We start from the raw sequence: 22,290 nt of genomic DNA, 5'->3' as shown, positions 1-22,290 counted from the left end.
GAAGAATCTTACTTAAAACAACTACACTAACTGCTTTTCTGATGCTTTCCTGACTTATATTTACCAGAAAAGAATCCCTTCTCCCTACTTGTACAGCATAGGTACTGTATAGATTACAACCCTTTTCAACTATGTCTTATAGAAATCAAGTTATCCCAGGTTTAATATATAGGCGATATTCATTTGGGTTGTATTCTTCAGACATGTCCCATCATACTTTGAGCAAACAATATCTGGCATAAGATGCTTCTGGCTCAGTTTCATCTTTAATGGACCTGTCTCAAAACACCTATTTTTCCAACTCTCGCTGGTGTTCACTAGAAAGTGGTCGTTTTTTGGAACCAATCTGTATATACCAGCAATCTGCACCATTTTACTTAGAATTGGCTACTTCTAGTGAAAAAAATAGGAAATGTATGTACACAAACACACATCCACACCTAGCTCTATTCTAATTTATTATTTCATGGCTTACACTAGCTTCTCCTTTTCCAATTATGTGACAAACTTGAATCATATTACCCACAATACATTTAAGATTCCCTCAGTTACAGTCTATAAATAGGTCTAAAATTGCCAATTCTCAAATAACAATGTGAAAAAGAAAGGAAGGAAAAAAATGTCCTAAAAAAGATTTGATAGTTAGCCTGGCATGGTGGTCCACACCTGTAATCAGAATGCTTAAGGCAGCTAGAGGACAATGTCCAAGGTAGCCTGGGTTAACTAGTGAAATCCTGTTGTTTATAGTTCTTTATAAATTTTTGTTTAGCAGTAAAAGTACATGGTCAAATTGGCATATTCTAACATTATCTAGATTATTATTTTCAACCTCTATACCGTGTTTTTATTCATCTGAAATATAAATGCCTTCAATTCTATATTCTGTTCAGTGCACTTTCTAAACACATTTACTTTTATGCATAGGGAACAATAACATTATTCTAAAATTAGAGATATATGAAAAGCCACACTAAAATTGTTTTGAAGCAGGGGAGAAAGACATGGAAAAGCAAGGAACCATGAGAGGAAAAAAAAGGCCTTCATTCGTGGTTGAGGATTGCTGCCAGTTTAGAGTCAAGCAATCAGCACAACAGACACTGACGGCATGACCACGGCCTGTGCAAGCCCAAGCCTGACAGAATTCCAGCACCGAGGAGAGCAAATCAGCACCAAGTGCCATGCCGACCACCACTGTATATCGACTGCACTCAAGAGCAGGCCCCATGCTTGGAGGAGGAAGAAAATGCAAACTGAACTCTTGTGGTGGTGGTAGTGGTGGTGGTGGTGGTGTGTGTGTGTGTGTACCTTTTTTTTTTAAGATAAAGAACATAAGGTTGGATGAGTAGGAAGGTGGGAAGGGATCTGGAAGGAATTTGGGAAGAGTAAAGAATATGCTCAAACTTATATGAAATAAAGAATAAATAGAAATGTTTTAAAAGTTCCAACATGGTTAACATTGCTATGAATATTTCCAATATAGAGACAATATTTCTTCTTTGCTAGAGGTATTTCAAGTTAAGAAAGGTAAAATAGAAAAGAACAAAGCTTAAGTTTTATGTTTGAGTACAGCTTTGGACTTTCCCATATATAAACCTTCAGTTTTCTGGGAATTTCACAAAACTACGTAAATTGGTGTTTTCAACCTATTGGCCGTGACCCCTCTTGGGAGAGTCAAATGACTGGGGTTGCCTAAGGCCATCAGAAAACATGGATAGTTGACATTACAATTCTTAACAGTAGTAAAATTACAGTTATGAAGTAGCAACAAAAATAATTTTATGGTTAGAGTCCCCACAAATTAAAGGGTTGGAGCATTAGAAAATTGAGATTGTACTTCCTGTAACAACATACTTCTTAACTCCACTTCCACCCGTGTCTTTGAGTTCTACTCTAAAAGCAGTCATCTCGTAGAAGCACATCTGGAACTACTTACTGTATCAACTCATTTAAATTAAGGATGCACATTTAGAACTATCCTTAGCTCATTTAAGCTGCTTTTACAACCCTTTGAGATGTAATATCAAACGTCTCAAAAATCATACATACATAGCTATTAAGATACTTAAGGGTTACTTGCTCTTGAGAAGATCATACTTATGCTCTTGGGTGACTTGTAGACTTGTAGAAGTGTCTCTTCCTAATGCCTATGCTTACAACAGAACAAACTACTAAACACCGCTTAACTCTCACTTAATCTAGCCGTGCTGCCTGTACCATAAGCAACCCTGAAGCCTCCTTCTACCAAGATCTACCTTGACTACACTTCCCCACACCACTTCCAGGCCCCTTCCACGGCACATTTCAATCTCCCCACTCAGACAGATCCAACACACCCTTCTCCATGTCTAGCCCGGTCAGTTCACATGACCCTACCCTCCTCCTGCTCCTCAAAATGCTCAGATTTAAACCCAAATTCAGGCCTAGACCACAGCTGGATCCTGCAAACCAGCCTAGACTATGTCTGCTTGACACTGTTGCCCTAAGCCATAGTCAACCTCTAGACTCACCATGACCCACATATCCTTTCTTCTACCTACCCTTCTCTGTTCATAGCAGACACAGAGATAACAAAAAACAAAACAAATCCACATCTCAGATCTTTCAAGAAAAAGAAAATTTTTAGAAAAGTCCGTCTCTGCTCCAGATCCAAGAGTCCTGTAAAAACATTTGCCAATGATCTTCATCCTCCATAAATCCCAAGACGTAATATCTAAAATAATAAACTTCAAAGGATTAAGGCATTAAAAAAAAAAGAGTAAAAAAAAGTCGGGTGGTGGTAGCCCATGCCTTAAATCCCTGAACACGGCAGACAGAGGCAGGTCTCTGTGATCTCTGTGAGTTCTAGACTATCCTGGTCTACAGATTTAATGGGAAATCTTCATGTCCAAACACTGAAGGACCTTGTCCCCAATTGGTTTTTTGATCAATCAATAAAGATGACAGCAGCCAAGGCTGGGAAAGGGGAATAGGACCCTTAGATCTTCGCAAGTCAGGGTGCAGGGGAGGAGAGGGAGGAGAGAGAATTGCCATGACTAGGGGGGGAGAGGGGGGAGGAGGGACCAGATTTAGAGTGGAAGAGAAAAGATCATCCAAAATGTAGTTGGAAAGGAAAAGCGGCTCCCCAAAGGGCTGCCCAGAGTACCAAAGGGAAAAGTATGCTAGCCGTGGTAGGATTAGAACTGCCCAGCCTTTGAGAAGCCAAGGCATTTCACAAATAAGCTAATGTGTGTGTGTCTTTCATTCTTGGATCCAAAGAGTGGCGGGTGGAGCAGGTGGCTGGAAGCACAACCCACTGAGAACATTATGTAGCCAAAGTCCATGCTACAATATTTTGTTAAGGATGTGGTATTTGTATTTTCTTTCCTGATGTCTTTAACATGTAATACAACATTAATTGAGAGAACATCAGTGGTTATCAATTTCAAGTTTTAATATACTAAATGTTCCTCAAGGAACACTGTCACCTATTCTAAAACATGTAATGTGTTTGTGGTTGTATATCACTAGTTATATCATATTAGACATAATTATGACCTTGTTATTGTTTTCATTTGGAAATTAAGCATTAACATAAGGAGATATGATTATATGTCAAAATGACAAGGGCAGACATGTGATGCCTATTCTCAGTTGTCAACCTCTAGAATTAACTAAAACCCAAGCATCTGGGTAAACCTGTGAGGGATTTTTCCCCCCGAAACAGGGTTTCTCTGTGTAGCCCTGGCTGTCCTGGAAGTCAACTCTGTAGACCAGGCTGGCCCCAAACTCAGAAATCTGCCTGCCTCTGCCTCCCAAGTGCTGGGATTAAAGGCGTGCACCACCACGCCTCTGGCTGTGAGGGAGTTTTCTTAAGTGAAGCATTTGAAGGGGTAGGATCTATATTACACATGGGCCAACCTTCTGGCAGCACCTATATAAACATGAGAAAAATAGAAGCTCTTGCTCAATGCCTGCTTGCCCTCATTCTCGCTGGCAAGTTTATTCCCTCACTTGTATTAAGAGCTCTGGAATATACTGAAAACCAGCTGAGACTGGCATCCAGACTCTTGGGCTGAACACTAATGGATTCATGGACATATCAGGTGACAGTAATTGTTGTCACAGCTGAACTATAACTTGTAAGCCACTCTAATAAACCCCACTCTTAAATGAGACTCATTTTATGAATTCTGTATCTCTAGAGAATCTTGACTAATACAATATCTAACCAAACAAAACAAAACAAAAAACTCAATGCCCAGACATGAGAAGCCCTCTTTTAGTTGTTTCCCCACCAAAGGGGGAAGATACACCTTTAAAACTGAAGACATGACACACTTGAGGCACAGGGTCCAAAAGACCCCAGGTCAATCTAACCCGGAAGCTCCTCCCTAAGGCCTAGCTTCCACGGTACCTGAAGGTTCCATGCTAGTTTCCAACACAAGGAAGCAACCAACAGTTCTACTAGCAATGGCAACTATGTACTACAACAACCAACAGGGATGATAACCATAGGGTGTAGTATTGATGCTGGCAGTAACCAACAGCTCTCAAATTGGATCCACTCAGAAGGAAATGACACCTGGTACTGGAAACCCAACTTCTCTGGGCTAGTGTAGTCAAAAATCAAAGACAAACTACAGTTTCCCCATAGTTAATACATAACTACATTCTAAAACTGTTCTTATACCGACATACATCTATTTCTCACTCCTGCTGAAGAAACTTATCATTCCAACAAATGTAGACTATTGCCAAAAAAACACTACTGAAAAAATGCAAAGTGATGGAGCCCAGTCCAATCTGATAACATCTACAACAAATGAATGCACCTAAAGATGAGGGATCTTTTCAGAAGGGGATGATGGTGATAAAGATTGTCAAGAGTAAGAGAAACAGTAATTTTGCTGTGTCAGAGAAGCTACACCCATGAATTGTCATCAACATGGTGGATGACAGCAAGAGACATACTAATATGGAAGGAGGATTCAGGAGGAGGATTCAACCCAACAAAAAGAATTACAGGCAACTAAGGAACGGTAATAGTGGGAAAAAAATCTTCCCCAGAGAAAAGTACCTACACACACAAATATGAAACAACACTAAAGAAAAAGAGGCTGTGAATCTGAATGGGGGGGGGGGGCACAGTTAGGGGGTAGTTAAGAAGGCCTGGCGTTAAGAAGTAATGTAATTATAATCTTTAAAAAAAACAAACAAACTAACAACAGAAAAGCCTCTAACTCTGCTTCATACTGACTCATCTTGAAATGCTTTTCTGAGGTGAGGTCTGGAATTTCAGCTTCACTTTCGAAGAGCTCTCTGGAAATAACTCCTCAGGCTCCCTAGTACAGAGCAAGCCACTAGGCAGAGACCGATAGAGCAGAGTTATCTCTGGCTAGTCCTGCCCCATTGCTGATAAACTTCTACATTAGCACCCAGCAATTTATGGTTTTAATTCACCAAGGCTCATGGCTTCTTGTCATTCCAGTATTTCTTTGAGTACACCAGCACATGCGCTCACACACCCTTTTCTCTGGTTTCCTACATAAAAGATGATTTACTACAATCTTTTACATTCTGCTCATTTCATTTCACAACGTATTAGGGAAATCATTACTTCAGGATTCTTCCTCATTCTACTATCTGTACACACACACACACACACACACACACACAAATACATAAATAATACAAAATATGTGTTTGTTGTGTCAACTTAATCAGGCACAAATCCCCAGATAGCAGATTAAATGTTATACTGGATACATACTTTTAAATTTTCTCAAGTTAACATTTAAATTAGTAGACTCAGTAAAGTGGATTGCCCTCCTTAATGTGTGTGAATTCCTCCACTTAACCAGACATGTTACTCTTAAATTAAAAAGCTGCTCTGCAGATCAAGAAAGACTTCTTTAAGTTGGTGTAGTGATTTTGCCCCCTCTCTTCAACTGTGGAATGAGACTAGATCTGCTGGCTCTCAGGCTTTTAGGCCTTTAGACTCAGACTGAAACTTGTATAGACAGTTCTCCTGGGTCACCAGTTTGTCACATACATCCCAGGACCAGCTTCTATAACTATGTTAGTCAATCTCTTATAACGTCCTTATTTATTCCACTGATATGATGCCCATTCTCTGGAAGATACAGGCTAAGACAGCAGAATATTCTAGTATGCAAATATAATACTATGTATGCTGTGGGCAGCCATTCTCCTATATATGGAATTCAACATATAAACTAGTCACAACAAGTAACTAGCAATTTTCCAACTTACATCTGCAACAGACCATTTCCTTCTGTGGTCTAAAAGATGAATAAGTAGAACCCATAATTCTTTAACACAGGAGCATGGGCAGTGACTAATCAGTAGTGCTTCTGAAGGCATGACCTACAAAAAGAAGCAGAGCTATTTACATGTCAGAGATGATTGCTATAAAGAGTTAAAATATTTCCTCAATTTAAGAAAAGTATCATTTCACCAACTTTTTAAAAATATTGCCTTTACAACCAAATTACATAATAAACCTAATTTTCAGCTAAAGAAACAAAAAAGAAAACTTCTTAAGCATCGACCAATCAGTACGCTTTAAGATTCTGTTAGAAATGAGCTGTCACAACTACTAAAATAGGCCCAAGAGTGTAATAGCAGATAAAGAAATTAGAAAGGACATTGGGGCAAGTACCTTCTAGCATAACATTATTATTCAACACCGGTTTTGAGTATAAGCTGGAATGAACCTCACTCAGTTTACTTAATTGTATCTGTTTCATCTAACACACTAACATACACACACACACACACACACACACACACACACACACACACACACACACACACACTCACCTGATAGAAATTTAGAAATAAACTCGCATTTAATATAAGGCAAAGTAAACATGTTTTAACCTACAACTAGGCAGGGATAACAGTTCCAGGATACTGATATATACAGCGAGAATAGTTTCATACTATATATTTTTAAAGGTATTTTGAAAAGCTAGAACAAAGCAGCCTGAATGTTTTTACCACAATGATAAATATTTTTCAAATATTTAACCTGATTTGAGCATTATGTAATGTTTATACTTACCAAAACGCATTATTAATATGTAATAGTCATTAATGTGTACTTACTATTTTAATGAACCACTTTAAAAATTAACATGTAAGATGAATTCCAGCCTACTGGGACATTTATATCAAAATTCTTGCTACATCTAGCTCCCAGATATTAGTAACCAAATACAAAACAAGAGAAACATTAACAAACATATTTCAAATTCTTATGTATTAAACCACATGTATTAAGGATTATTGTCATTAACACATTAATAACTCTTAAAACATTACCTTGTCAAATCTGTTGAGTGACAGGCATATTAAGTCACAGAAAAGATGTTCACAATGTTCTTCAAAGAGGCTGACATTGGTTAAATTGTCACCTGCCTGACCAATAAACTGACGACCATAAACAACTTGTTCTGCAAATAAAATAAATTCTATTTTAAAATCTCAGATTGTATCAATTCTCACAAGAAAAAAAAACTTTACTTTTTCAGATTCTTCTAAAGTAAAATACAATTTTAGGATTTTTTTTAAAGTAAATTAAATTTGAGAATAACCAAGTTTGGGTCCACGTATTACCTAATAAAAACTTTTCCAGTTCTATATTCAGTTTAATTAACTTCTTTTGTATTAATGAGACCATATTTAAAAAGCATTATTGCTGTCACTTTAAAATAAAAGAAAAAGACAAAAAAGTATTCATCTAAAACTCTAAGAACAAAAAAGCTAATACCCTAGTTTTGTTTTGTTTTGTTTTTTTAACTGATGCTGGTATGCTTACCACTTGTCTTTGGAAACTAAAATGCCAACAGCAAAATTTAAAAACAAAACAACAACAACAAAAACACAGCAGTTGCTGGGTATGGTAGCACATGCCTTTAATCTCAGCACTCCAGAGGCAGGTGGATCATTTGAGCTCTAGGACAGCCTGGTCTACATACTGAGGTCAGCCAGAGGTAAATAAATAGTTAAGTGAAACTCTTGTCTCAAGGAAAAAAAGACCAAATGAACAAAATATATCACAGCATCTGAAATATAAGATTATTTATTATCCATATATATAAGCTTCTAAAAGAAAGTTAGAAAATTTGCAAAAATAAAAGAGAAGGCAAATAACAGAAAATTAAAATTATATAAACATGTTGATTATTAATTGATAACCAAAAAGCCAATGAAGAAAAAAAAAACCATTTGGTATCTCTTTCCATGTATTAGCAACATAAATCCATTACTGGCAAGAATCTGAAGGATATAAGAAAATAATCCATAGTCTATCATTAATGTCAAAACTTCAATGCTCCAGTCTATGTCTAAGAAAATACATTATAGAACATGTATACAGATTAAAGCCGTATGTACGAATGTTTTCTGGGAAATATTATTTACAATATTTAAAAATAACCAAAAACTATTGTTAAAAGGCAGGCATGGCTAAACAAGTGTAGTTGATCTGAAGAATGCAGCCTTAGAAAACCTGAACCACAGGCACTTTCACAAATAGATCTCTGAAAAGCTGCTAAATGGGAGCTGGGGAAGTGTCTTGGTTAAAATTCTGCTACATCACTACAAAACCCTACTTCTGATCCCCACACCCAAGCAAAGGCCAACATGGACCTATAATCCAATGGTAGGGAAGGAAGACTCTGGGGGCTTGTTGGTCAATCAGTTTAGCCAAAATGGCATATCCCGGCTAAGTCAGTCAGAGACTGTCTCAGACAGACAGTTGTGCTACACACATTTAAGTGTAGCACCTGGGAGGCGGAGGCAAGTGAATATCTGTAAGTTTGAGGCAAGTCTGATTTACCCAGGGAGTTCCAGGACAGCCAGAACTACACAGAAAAACCCACCAACCCCCAAAGACCTTGTCTCAGCACACACACACATGCACGCACCCACAATCTGCTAAATGATACATGGACACCTTGGGTGAAAGAGAGGCATAAACAAACACTTCTTACCTACTTTTTTTAAACATCACTAAATACTTATAATGCAATAGAATTGTTTATTTTCTTTTGAACAGGGTCTTACTACATAGTTCAGGCTGACCCAGAATTCAGCATATAATCCAGGGTGGCCTCATGATCCTCCTATCTGAGCTTCCTATGAGCTGGGATTATAAACCACCATATGCCAGCATACTCAACTGATAAATTCAATTATAGAATTATGAGTCAATCAATCAATCACCAACTAAGAGTTCAATCTTAAGATTTTTAAAAAGAATCAACCAATCCTTAGGATCAATCCTTAGGATTCTTAAAAAGAATTAAGACAGAAATTCATAAACTCACTCAATTTTTCTCCCAGAATATGCAGTATTTCCAACACCAGCCAGTGGGTATCTAAATAGAGATGTAATAAATGCCATGATGGAGGGAAGAGCTGTAAATGACATTATAAAGTGTGAATTAAAACTCTTATTTCACTAGGTATTTTACACATCACAGAACTCCATGCACACAGATAAAGAACCAAGTAACTACTCAAAATTTCAGGAAAAATTCGTCTTTGACTAGAGAATTCTTTCACTGGAGATCCTTAAAAGGATACATTTTTTCTTTCTAGTTTAATACAGGCACACACTTGAGATGGCTGAAAAGACTGGACAGTACAGACTCCTTCCAACCAACTGCTGATTATACTTAGCCACAGGGCTGCAAAGAAATCTTTAAGATATAGTTTTTGCTTTAGAACTTATCTTAGAAATATTCCTCAGTGCATACTAAAGTGAGATATGTATATGTCTGTGTGTGTGTGTGTGTATATATATATATATATATATATATATAGTGAGTGCGTAGGAATGATAAGAGATTAAAAAAGTAAACTTCAGATTACCAAACCAACCTGTAAGGTCATCTTCACAAAGTTCAAGAATTTTATTTCTCAATCCATGATTAAGCATTCAAACAATTCTATTGAAATCAAAACTCAGAATATTTAGTTCTTAGGTGCACTGGGTTACCACCTGTCAATTACTGTAAAAAGTTACATTAACAAGTTTCACTGAAGAACATAGAAAAAAATGACAAGAGTTCTTCCTTGTCACTACAAACAAACTCAAATGCTAGACTAATAACATAGTGGAACGGGGAGGGAAGACATGCAGAACAGGGAAGAGACAAATAAATATGACATCTCAAATCAACGAGGGAAATGTAACCCATTAATAGTGTTCACATCCATTTAAAGAAACTAGCAGAGTTCCTATTTCCCTACATAATTTTGTAAATTATAATATAGACAAGTGTTTTGCTTGCATGTATGCATATACTCCATGTGCATGCTTAGTGACCCTGGAGACCAGAAGAGGGCATCAGATTCCCTGGAACTGGAGTGACAGATGCTCGTGAGCCATCATGTGGGTGCTGGGACTCAAACCCAGCTCTACTGGAGGAGCACCTCACGCTCTTAAACCTCTGAGGCATCTCTTTAGCACCCTGCCTCCTACATATTTTAAAAGAAATGAATGGCAGCTATGAATGTAGAAACTAAAGTGCTTTTTAACAGCATAAATAACATGTCATAAAAGAGAGAATCAACAAATATAATCAGACATACTCATACACACACACACACACCCTAACCCTCAATCATCTGGAAAATTCAGGTTAATTGGTGGGGGAAAAAACAAAACAAAACAAAGAAATAGCAGAAACTATTTGTAATATGTAAAACTAATAAGTAATATCTCTAATGCAAATATTTTGGATGCTCAACTGGAAATAGTAGCTAAATGCTCTTCATATGTAAGATGATATGCTATATATAAAAATCTTATGTTTTTAAAAAATTATTTCATGCCTGGCGGTGGTGGCGCACGCCTTTAATCCCAGCACTTGGGAGGCAGAGGAAGGCGGATTTCTGAGTTCGAAGCCAGCCTGGTCTACAGAGTGAGTTCCAGGACAGCCAGGGCTACACAGAGAAACCCTGTCTCAAAAAAAAAAAAAATTCATTGCAGAATAATATTTTGGTATTTTATGTTTTAATAAGTCCTCCTGATCTAATATATATCTTATACACCTCAAATAAACTAGTTCTTCAAGTCTACCAAATCAAAATGTTCACAAAAATCTCAGAGAAAGAGTGAATTTCCAGCATTTCATAAACTTGGCCCATAAGCTCAACACTTGGGGGACAGGGGAAGGAAAAAGCAGAAGGATCAGAAGTTCAAGGTCATCCCGAGGCCAACCTCAGATTCATAAGACAGTGAAAAACAATTAAAGAGCAATGAACTTGCTTTCTTAAATTTTACTGTAACATATAAATGACATGACATTTGCCTAAACCTTTATCAACGAGAATGACAGAAGTTTCAAACATGTTAATTTTTATTTGAAAAGTCTAAGCATTTACACTGTTGAATGGAGAACAGCTATTGATACAGGGTAGTGTTTTACACACTTAAGGCACACCAATCATTTAATTCTTCCCAAATCTCTTGTAACTAGAGAGACTGAGGTAAGGCACATATATATAGTAAAAAGACATAACTAATAAGCAGATCAGAGCTTCATTTCATGCCACACATGTACCAATTCTTCTTATTCTTGAATAATACTTTTACTTGGGGGAGAAAAAAGTTGGATAATTTAAAAAATAAACTAATCAAACCTTCATCTGGTTTTGATTTACAAACGCTCCTACAGTAACACTGGGAAGTGCAGCTAGATGTCCAATGTACAGAAGTAATCCACGGAGCTCATCGACCAACATGGAGGGAAGCTGGGCTTCCAAAGCCTCATAGGGATGGGCAGGGCGACTGTGGCTCTCTGCTTCCTGTACTTTCAGACACCTAAAAAGTCATTAGAAAGAATAAATACACAAGAGTCTGTGTGGATAGACCCACAGATATCAGTGAAATAGTAAAAATACCCATCTGTTATCCTACCTGAAGATGAAAACTTTAATGTAGTGAAGGAACACTACACATTGTTGCCTAATACTGTCTGCTTTGGCGTGCAAGGTGGCTATTTTCCCTAAAAGGAAACAGATACTATCAAGGAGAGCTTAAACACTGTCAGTGAGCAATGGCCAAAATTTCTTATAGGCTTAACTTAAAAATCTACCCTATAAGTCTTACTAAGTTTAAAACAAATATACCTTGAAATACCTACCTTCTCTAGTCTCTCATACCACAATAGAACGCACAGTAGAATTTTGTTTCACCTTGCTAAAATCTGTTTGCAAAATTTGCTTAAAATATGAATTCTTTAAGATACCATTTTTTTGTTTTGTTGTTTGTTTTTTTTGAGACAGGGTTTCTCTGTGTAGCCCTGGCTGTCCTGGAACTCATTCTGTAGACCAGGCTAGCCTCGAACTCAGCAATCTGCCTGCCTCTGCCTCCCAAGTGCTGGGACTAAAGGCGTGTGCCACTACTGCCAGGCTTTAAGATACCATTTTTAATTTAATTGTATGACTGTGTGTGGGTACATGCATATACCCTGGGAGAGCATCAGAGGCCCCTAATGCTGGAGTGACAGGTGGCTGTGAGCTGCCCAAAATTGGTGTATAGTAGAGACATATACTCTTCCACAAGAGCAGTATCTGCGTAAGGACTATTTCTCTCGCCCTGTGAATTAATTCTTGTTGCTCTCAAGTCAAAATGAATAAAAGGTCACCAACTATACTTATACTGAAATCAAAACTCCTTATAATTATTTTATATGAAATAACCTTTTAATAATTCTCCTAAACTCATCCCTGACACTCTTTTTTTTTTTTTTTTTGGTTTTTCTGTATAGCCCTGGCTGTCCTGGAACTCACTCTGTAGACCAGGTTGGCCTTGAACTCAGAAATCCACCTGCCTCTGCCTCCCAAGTGCTGGGATTAAAGGTGTGTGCCACCATGCCCAGCTATCCCTGACACTCTTTTTGCCCAATTTTTTAATCATTCACGTCACCAAGAATTATATACATTGCTACTATATGCAAAACAACTAATCAAAGGTAGAAAAAAAGGATCCCAAAAGCAGGATCACACTGCCTTAGACTAAAGACCATTGGAAACAACTCTAAAACTGCACACCAGTTAGGACAGCTCACGTTCTTAATTAGCAGAACTGAAAAACATAAATTTCCACACATCAGAAAGGTTTGCCAGGATTCTTCCTAGGCTGATTGTAGAAGCCCTCACAAACTTGAAAACAAACTCCAGAAAGACGTACTAGAATAAAATTATTAAATCGCAAGCCAGAACTAAAAAACTACAAGATGAAAGTTGAAATAAATCCATAGCATATATCATTATGTAACATTAGTAGATATTCAAATAAACAGAAAAATGTATCACAGAACCAAAAGAAAATCAAGCAATAAAAACAGATCAATAAAAAAAGTGATGGGCCGGGCGGTGGTGGCGCATGCCTTTAATCCCAGCACTCGGGAGGCAGAGGCAGGCGATTTCTGAGTTCGAGGCCAGCATGGTCTACAAAGTGAGTTCCAGGACAGCCAGGGCTACACAGAGAAACCCTGTCTAAAAAAAAACCATTAAAAAAAAAAAGTGATGGACAAGTCACCAGTCACCAAGGCTATAATAATGATTTTAAACACATACTCCATATATTTAAGATGGGTCAACTCTGCCTCAACTGAAAGTAAACCTGAGAACTTAAGGGATAGAACAAGAACTCTGCACCAGGCAGTAAGTACTTTGCATGTCTGGCACGAAACAGTCCCACTAGAAATAAAATAAAACAATGAAAATCTGTATTTACTTCTAACACCGAATGAAAACAAGACAAACTTGACAGTCAACAACTAGCAGGTGATAACAGCTAGAACTATGATGCCAGAAAATAAACAATTTTCATTAAATATAAAAATAAGATAGGACTACTCTGTGGTTATTGTCAACCCTTTATAGTCATGTCTGAACACAGAAATAAGGCTCTATGCAATCAGAGACCACAGGCAATATCTTTGTCTTCATGCTATGAAGCCCAGTTTAATTACTGAAAACCCTCCCTACCTACCTACCTTCCTTCCATCCCTTCCCCTTCCCCTTCCCCTTCCTTCCTTCCTTCCTTCCTTCCTTCCTTCCTTCCTTCCTTCCTTCCTTCCTTCCTGTGGCTGGCTCATCTAACTGCCTTCGCTCTTTAACAATATCCAATCCAGAATAAAGCCCCATAGCTATTACATCTTACACAAATCAGCAAGTGCATGTGTATGTACTCAATGTTTTGATAAATTAATAAACCTATTTGACTAAAAACATTCCAGCCGATCTCTATTTATTAGTCATTATGATAGACACAGATAAACACTAAGCATGCATCATGGTATTTAAACTGTACAAAAACTAATCAATAAGATAGGAACTGTTACGTACGAAACACATTATTAGCTGAGTTTAAAACCTAGGTTGACTATAAAGTCAGGACTCCAAATACTACATTGCACTAAAATTCTTACAAGGAGAAGCAGCTGGCCTACAATAAAAACACTGCTGTTCAAGTTCCTTCACAAGGCACCTGCACTACTCCACTAAATCAGCAATGCATTAAATGTCAAAAGGAAACAGAATTAGAAACCAGGAAAAGAAGATCAAGAGTCCTAAGAGGTCTGTTAACTCCTTTATCTTGTGCATATGTTCGCCAACCAATTCCTCACCTCCAAAGAAATTATACATATTACACTTACCAAAATCACAGCTGACTTGTACCAAGGACTCCAAGTTAAATATCTGTTGCCTGATTTTTAAAATGTGAGAGAGTAAACTTTAGCATAATGTATAAAGCACATAGCAATTATTTGAACTGTGTTTCTAGCACTCCTGGAGCAATTCACCTTTGTTATAATTCACTTTGTAATGTTTATTAAAAGTCAGCTTCCTACATAGTAAATTTTAAAATACACAATACATAAAAATACAATTATGTCTAAACTTACAAAGTATCTATAAAAGATAGATCTCAGAAACTATTTGAAAATCAGACTTCAATATCAATGAGATATTTCTATCTTCAGTAAACTTAAGATATATAAAACATTCTAGAGGAGCTAGAGAAAGTAGCCAAGGAGCTAAAGGGATCTGCAACCCTATAGGTGGAACAACATTATGAACTAACCAGTACCCCGGAGCTCTTGACTCTAGCTGCATATGTATCAAAAGATGGCCTAGTTGGCCATCACTGGAAAGAGAGGCCCATTGGACACGCAAACTTTATATGCCCCAGTACAGGGGAACGCCAGGGCCAAAAAGGGGGAGTAGGTGGGTAGGGGAGTGGGGGTGGGTGGGTATGGGGGACTTTTGGTATAGCATTGGAAATGTAAATGAGCTAAATACCTAATAAAAAATGGAAAAAAAACATTCTAGGGTTAAGTTTTATGTTAAATTGTATCATACAGCTTGTATAGTGGTTCAGAAAATGAAAAGGATTACTGTCCTTATTAATACCTAGTTACCTTGATACAAAATAGTTACCTGTAGAGAAGACCCTAACTTGAGAAAGCGCCTCCATCAACTTGCCTATAGTAAAATCTAAGGACCTTCTCTTGATTCATGATTGTATGCTATGGGAAGCCCAGCTTACTGGGGATGGTGCCATCCCTGGGTAGGTGGTCCTAGATAGTATATCAGGCCGAGCAAGCAATGGGGAGCAAGTCAGAAGGCAGCATTCCTTCCTGGTCTATGCTTCAGTTTCTACATCTAGGCTCCACCTTGGCTTCTCCTGATGATGAAGTGAAACCAGTAAGCCAAATAAAGCCTTTTCTCCACAAGCTGCATTTTGTCATGGTCTTTAATCACAGTGACAAAAAAGCAAAGCAAAACAGATACATAAATGATATATATATATATGTATGTATGTAAAGCTATTAGGATGCCTCGCTTTAATCCCTGATGGCAATCCCATTTCATCATTCCTATCTGCCTTGAAACTCTCTTAAAGACCCATCTCACTACAATGTTTACAATTACAGAAAACTTGCTCAGCTTGTTCTCTCAATAAATAACACAAGGCTGGAGAGATGGCTCAGCAGCTAAGAGCACTTTTTGCTCTCGTAGAGGACATGCATTTGGTTCCCAGCATGTATGGTAGTAGCCCACAACCATCCATAATTCTAATTCCATGCCCTCTTCTGACCTCTAGGGCACCACACATGCATGTAGTATACAATACATACAGATACTCAAAACATTCATGCATGATTGTGTTGACCTACAAAGAAAAAAAATTGACAGCATCTACTACATCAAAGATACACCGACATCTCTTTATGAGGGTTCATGGCACGTAGTTCAAATCTTTATCTATGATGGTTCATGCTTGTAATCCCAGCATCACAGACTAAGAAAGGATTGCTGTGTAAGTTTTAGGTCATTGACCTAGGCTACACATTGGCTAGAGTTGAGGCCCTGTCTTAGAAACAAAAACAATGCATATACAATATGTTATATAGAGAATATGTACATTATACACAGTGCAGGTATTCAGTGCTCAGTAGTATGATGCTTGCCTAACATATACAATAACCTAGATTAGATCTCTAGAATCACATGTGATTAATTTAATCAGAGACTAATTTAATCTAGAGATTAAATCACACACATATATATTGATAAGGATTTCGCTTATCAATATACACAATATAAACAACTCCTTAAAACCATTATTTATCAGTCATAACTGCTTGAGTGTTTCCTGGTAAGACCACCAGCAAAGCAATAAAAAAGAGCAATTTCCCTGCTTTTGTAATCAGTAGTGGAAAAGCAGCAATATAAAACTAGACAGCATTAGAGTTAAAAATAGACACATACATACCTGAATAAATGAAAGAGCTCTCTACAGGAATAGACTAGCGCTGTTTCTGTAACCCATTGGAAGCCAAATAGTTCTACTGTATCCTCTTCAAAATTAGTTGGTAATGGATCAAGATTTAAAATTAACCTGTAATGAAAACAATGACTTAAATCATTTGAATCCAGACTATACATGCCATGATGACGCGCACAAACACATATGTATATGTGTATGTGTGTGTGTGTTGGGGGGGGGGGGGAGGGGTTACTTGACACCTTATGTTGTGTCCAAAAGGAAAATCTAAATGGAGTCCAAGCAATATACAAAGTGGTCTGAGGTCACAGTAATTTATCTTTGAACAAGAAAATGGGTTTTCAGAACACCAAATATTCCGAATTAGGAAGAATGACATCATATAGATACCTAATGTGGTTTAAGGTTATTAACAAATTATTAACAAGGTATAATCATACAATCAACAAAAAATGGTTTTCTTTAATGAAGTTTCCTCAAAGGGCATTACCTAAATAATTCAAGAACAGCAATTTTATTGTAATATTCATTCGACTAATGTGTCTATGAATTCTGTATGCCGATGCTTTGGATGGAAAGAACCCGTGCAACAAAAACTATCAGGTTCTACTTATAAACTACTGAAAACTTATAGATAACTATTACCCCTTAAAAGGAAATACAAGTTCCAAGAGACTAGGCTGCTCTGAAACCAGTCTAAGTAAATTAAATATCCAGCTACCCACTCCTAAGAGATTATCAATTATCCAGAAAGTTCTTCTATATACTAAGCGTATGTAAAACGAGGCTTGCTGAGCACCTACGTTAGACATTGGTGATAATCAACATTGCTGGGGGTGGGGACCTTCAATTCGGTTTTTTGTTGTTTGTTTGTTTTTTAACCTACCGCTTAAGGGCGCCACTGGCAAGGTAGGACTCTCCAGAGAATTTTCCTTCTCTGTTGTCAAAAGCGCAAGAAAAGCAGGGGGGTTTGCACCACTCTGTCCCCAGCTCCAGCTCTAAGCTGTCAGTCAAGAAGGTCGACGCTGCTGAACAGCCATCCATTATTTACATCCTGCTCTGCAATGCCACCGCGGTTCCGGGCAGTTACGTTCGGGCTCCGAAGACAAGCTGCAAGAGGCTGAAAGTACGGTAAGGAGCTACCTCGGAGATCCAAAATGTGCCCTCAGCACCCGGGGAAACCAACGTGAAAGCAGAGAAGCTGAAGGCAACAGGTCCAGAATCCTCCGGGCGTCCCGCAGGCGCCGGAGCCGCCAAGCCTTCCAACGCCGCCCTCGCTCCCTCCGGGCTGCCGTGGGTTTTGAGGCCCTCGCGCACCTCCTCAGGCTGGTTTCCCCGCACGGCCCGGATGGAGCACGCAGCCCCGCCGCCTCCCTCCGTCTCCCTCAGTCCCAGCGCGGCGTTCGGGGCGGGCGAGCGCGCGGGAAAACCGCAGGCCCCCGCAAACCTAGAACGCGGAACGCAGCGCCGGGCAGAGGAAACCGGAAGCAGGCGAAATTCCCGCCACGGCGTGCCCCGCCTCCGGCGCCGCCCTCTCGCGAGTCCTCACTGGCGCGGACCGAGATCTCGCGAGAGCCCGTCGGCCCGGACAAGTCCAGGGATTCGCTCTTCACGGTTCTCCGTACCGTTGAGAGTTTGCGAGGTGGCCAGCTCTCCGCTGAAGCCTGGAAGTAGGGTCTGCGAACGGCGGGGATCAGCTTCAGGCCGGGCTCTGGAGAGCCCCGCGCCTGCCTCGGCCTCCCGCAGCCCGGCCACCCTCTTCCTGCCCTGGGGCCCACCCCGGCTTTCCTGTGTTGGATGCCTTCTGCTCTGCAGCAGTGACCCAGAACACAAGGGACACATTGACTAAGTTAGATGGCTTTTTTTCCTCAGACATAACAACTTTTGCTCCCTTTGCAATACATTGTAACTCTGGACAAGAGTTACAATTTTGTAAAAATATTTTCCGATCCATTTTCCTTATTAAAGTGTTCTTTAAAGTTGACTCGAATATTACTGTCTTGAGATGGGGGTGGGGGGCATGGGGATTCAAATGCCTGCTGCATTTAAATATATTGCTTTACTTGCGGGCATCCACTTCATAGGGAACCTACCCTAACTCTTAGATGTTAAAATCAACGTATTTTCAAATGACATGTGGGATGAAGCGGAAGAAAAAAAAAATTCCCACTGCAGTGTAGGGCTACTATAGTACATGTATTTGTGCAGCCCAGTTGAGGTACTCTGAGACCTGATGCTTTTTTTTGTTGACTGCTGATGATAGCTGGTGATGAGTATTGTATCATGAAGGTCTCTTCCACAGTGATGTCAAGAGTATGTTTTCTGAATATGAGAATACCTAGTGTTGGCACTGCAATTAGGACAACATACCATACGGCCATTTTTCTTCCTCCCATCAACATTCCAGTACACTCTTGTCTGTTGTGTTTGTTTAAATACCTGATGTTGATTATGTGAGCTCAACTTATGTGAATCATGGAGTGGGAAGAACTAAAGAAATGACAGAGGCCAATTAAGGTGATACTTAATGAAATGGTCACTTACAAAGGTGTGTCCATGGTTACTGGATCCCAAAATGGGATGACTAGGCACCCACAGCTAATAGAGACAATTATCATTCTTGAGCAGAAAAGTAAGGATCAACACGGATTACTAGAGAGGAGTGAGACCTGTGCCTGTAGGATGCAGTCACCTAACTTATCGTCACACAACAGTGGTTGCCTTCACAGACAAACACAACTGTCCCACCACAGACAAGTGGGGGAAACACTGAAAGGAGTAAACCACATCCCATGTTTCACTCCTGTCGGCCAAAACAAACCAAAGCGCAAAGCAAGGGTGTAGCCTATCAAGTGTATGTAGTCCAGGTTAGAAATGAAAAGAACTAAAGAGAAGTTAGAGACTCTTCTTTGAATCAGACAAAATTGTAATTATTTTTATCTTAATTTTGACAAGATATAGAAATGTTAAGAACTTAAGTATAAGCTTCCATAGATAGAAATAGCTATTATATATTTATTAATATAACATAATACTGTTACAACAGAAATATTCAAATAATATTGTTTTGTAAAGATGAAATGCTGGTATTTTGTCCAGCTGCCCCCAATTTCCTAGTCTTCTTGTCTTAACCTCTCAAGTAGCTTAGACTACAAGCATTCATCACCACATCCACCTAACAATCTTAATTAGAAAATTGAAATGTCTCTGCAATTGATAATAATTGACAATAGAAAATTAATACGGCTATAAAAGATTTGGATAGTACTAGCTCCCAGTTGAATCTAATTGATGCATATGACTACGCTAACAGTAAAATTATACAATTAAAAAGAAAACATGGAACATGAAACCAGATTATATTCAGAATCATGAAACAAATTTTATCTATTTAAAAAGGATTGAAGGCTACCAGTGAAGTATAGTGGTAGAACATTTGTATAGTGTGTATAAGTCTCTGCATTTCATTCACAAAAGCTAAAAAAAGGTTGAAAACATACGAAGTATATTGTGTAACTACAGTGAAATTAGGAGCTGCTTTCATTAGAAGGGGAAGAATTCAATGATGCAAACATCCATTTTGAAATATTGGAAGTTCAGTGAATTCAAACCAAAGATATAACAACAAAGAAAAAAAGGATAGAACCAGCAAAAAATGAAATAAATGAAACAAAAAGATTCTTCAAAAGCATCAAGATGCAGTTAACAAACCATCTAACTAGACTGACCAAGTAATCAAAACAAAATGGCAGTAGAGATGGGAGAAGAAGAAGAAAAAGGAGAAGGAGGAGGAGGAGGAGGAGAAAGAGACATAAATTGCCAGTAAAAAAGAGACTGGGGTGATGGCTTAGTAAAGTGCTTGCTGAATGAAGACCTCATTTATGCCTTCATCTCACACACACACAAAGCTAGGTGCATGAGTATATGATTGTAGTATTCACACTGGGAAGGCAGAGGCAGGAGGCATCCTTGGGACACTCCTGCTAGCTAGCCTAGGCTCCTCTGAGCCCCAGGTCCCAAAGAAACTCCCTGTCTCAAAAATAAGGGCCATCTCTTGACTAATCACTTGACTAATGACACCTGAGGTTGGCCTCTGGCCTCCACACATACGTTCCTATGCCCACAAACAAAAACTCAAGCACATAATCCTATAAGTACACACCAAAAAACAAATTTAAGGATTAGAGTTATCAGTATAGACTTTACAGAAATTCAAAGGATAAGGGTGTTTTAAAGTATTAACACAAGGTTGCAGTGAGCAAAGATGAAATGTACAAATTCCTTGATATATTTTTGATAGTACAAGCTATCAAAAAATCACAAAATATCTTAAGGATGATATGAAAGCTCCGAAATCTGATACAGTAATTTGGATCATCTTTTTAAAAAGTAATAAATAAATTAAAAAAAAACAGCAAGACCAAATGACTCTACGGTTTACAGTCTCCTAGAAATCTTTTAAATTATTTAGATTACTTTATTTGCTGTATGTGTGTCAGAAAACCCTGCTGCGAAAGTTGAAGTCTGCCTTTACTGGAAAGCCCTGAGCTTGATGCAAAATGGTGACAAATCCCTTTGTCACCAGGGATTCTCCTTTTCTGACTTTGTCTAAGAGACACAAAAGTCCTATAACATCTGCCTGAGGAATGTCAGGTAGCCTTGGTTAGATTATAGATTCAGCTTTCATTCTCCCAGCAACCACAGCTGCGGCCAATCCGGAGTTGCTAGGATTGCCTGCACTAGACTCTTTCCTTGTACCCCTCCCATACCCATTTCTTGAGAATAGACATTGTTTAGATCTGGAAATTCCCTACTCCCTCCTTCTCCTTCCCTCCCCCCCCCCGAGGGCCTATAAAAACTGGGACCCCTTTCCCCTCATGGTCAACTCCTCTACCCCTGCGTGGGATATGGGTTGTCCCCAGAACTCTGGCTTTCCCCGAATAAAGCCTCATGTGGTTTGCAACAAGCTTGGTCTCTCGTGAGTTCTTGGGAGTCCACTATTGTCCCGAGGCCTGAGTGAGGGGCTCCTCTCGGAGTCTTTCAGTTCAATCACTCTGAAAATCAGTCTGGTGGTTCCTCAAAAATTGAACATAGTACTACCTGAAGGCCCAGCTATACCTCTCCTGAGCATTTACTCTGAGGTTGCTCCAACATGTAATAAGGGCACATGCTCCACTCAGTTCCTAACAGCCTTATTTATACTATCTGAAGCAGAAATAAACCCAGATATCATTCAACAGAGGAATGGATACAGGTACATTTACACAATGGAATACTGTTGTGGATGGGCCTGGTGCTGTTGAACTATCACCTAATGAAGAAAGGAGGCAATCACTGGGCAAGTAGCCAGGACGTTCGGGTTGGAGGGAGGAAGAGAGGTTGCAGGAGAGAGTTAGCTCATTTTTGGAATGGGGACAGCACAGGGGTAAGATGTAGCTGCTAGAGATTCTCAGTAGCATGGCAGATCCACA

At 38.9% G+C, this 22,290-nt stretch overlaps 1 protein-coding gene across 5 annotated transcripts in view; it reads right to left on the bottom strand.

Moving 5' to 3' along the window:
- Mms22l (MMS22-like, DNA repair protein) overlaps nucleotides 1-18,320 on the bottom strand; it is a 106,500-nt gene extending 88,180 nt beyond the window's left edge. For 3 of the 5 annotated variants that reach the window (NR_149739.1, XR_003954900.1, NM_199467.3), the window contains exons 1-8: nucleotides 17,706-18,320; nucleotides 16,808-16,933; nucleotides 14,685-14,734; nucleotides 11,936-12,023; nucleotides 11,659-11,839; nucleotides 9,336-9,426; nucleotides 7,327-7,457; nucleotides 6,253-6,366 (exon numbers count right to left, since the gene is read on the bottom strand). Coding sequence is in view for 2 of the 5 variants with exons in the window: in NM_199467.3 (NP_955761.2) it covers nucleotides 6,253-6,366; nucleotides 7,327-7,457; nucleotides 9,336-9,426; nucleotides 11,659-11,839; nucleotides 11,936-12,023; nucleotides 14,685-14,734; nucleotides 16,808-16,933; nucleotides 17,706-17,863 (939 nt within the window). In the remaining 3 variants the exon portion in view is untranslated. The remainder of the gene's footprint in view (nucleotides 1-6,252; nucleotides 6,367-7,326; nucleotides 7,458-9,335; nucleotides 9,427-11,658; nucleotides 11,840-11,935; nucleotides 12,024-14,684; nucleotides 14,735-16,807; nucleotides 16,934-17,705) is intronic. The other 2 variants (XR_003954899.1, XM_006537730.4) reach the window with 1 other exon arrangement.
- Nucleotides 18,321-22,290: the final 3,970 nt, after the last annotated feature.

This window comes from Mus musculus, chromosome 4 (genome assembly GCF_000001635.26).
Source record: "Mus musculus strain C57BL/6J chromosome 4, GRCm38.p6 C57BL/6J".
Taxonomy (NCBI): Eukaryota; Metazoa; Chordata; class Mammalia; order Rodentia; family Muridae; genus Mus; species Mus musculus.
This window is presented reverse-complemented; position numbering and strand designations above follow the sequence as displayed.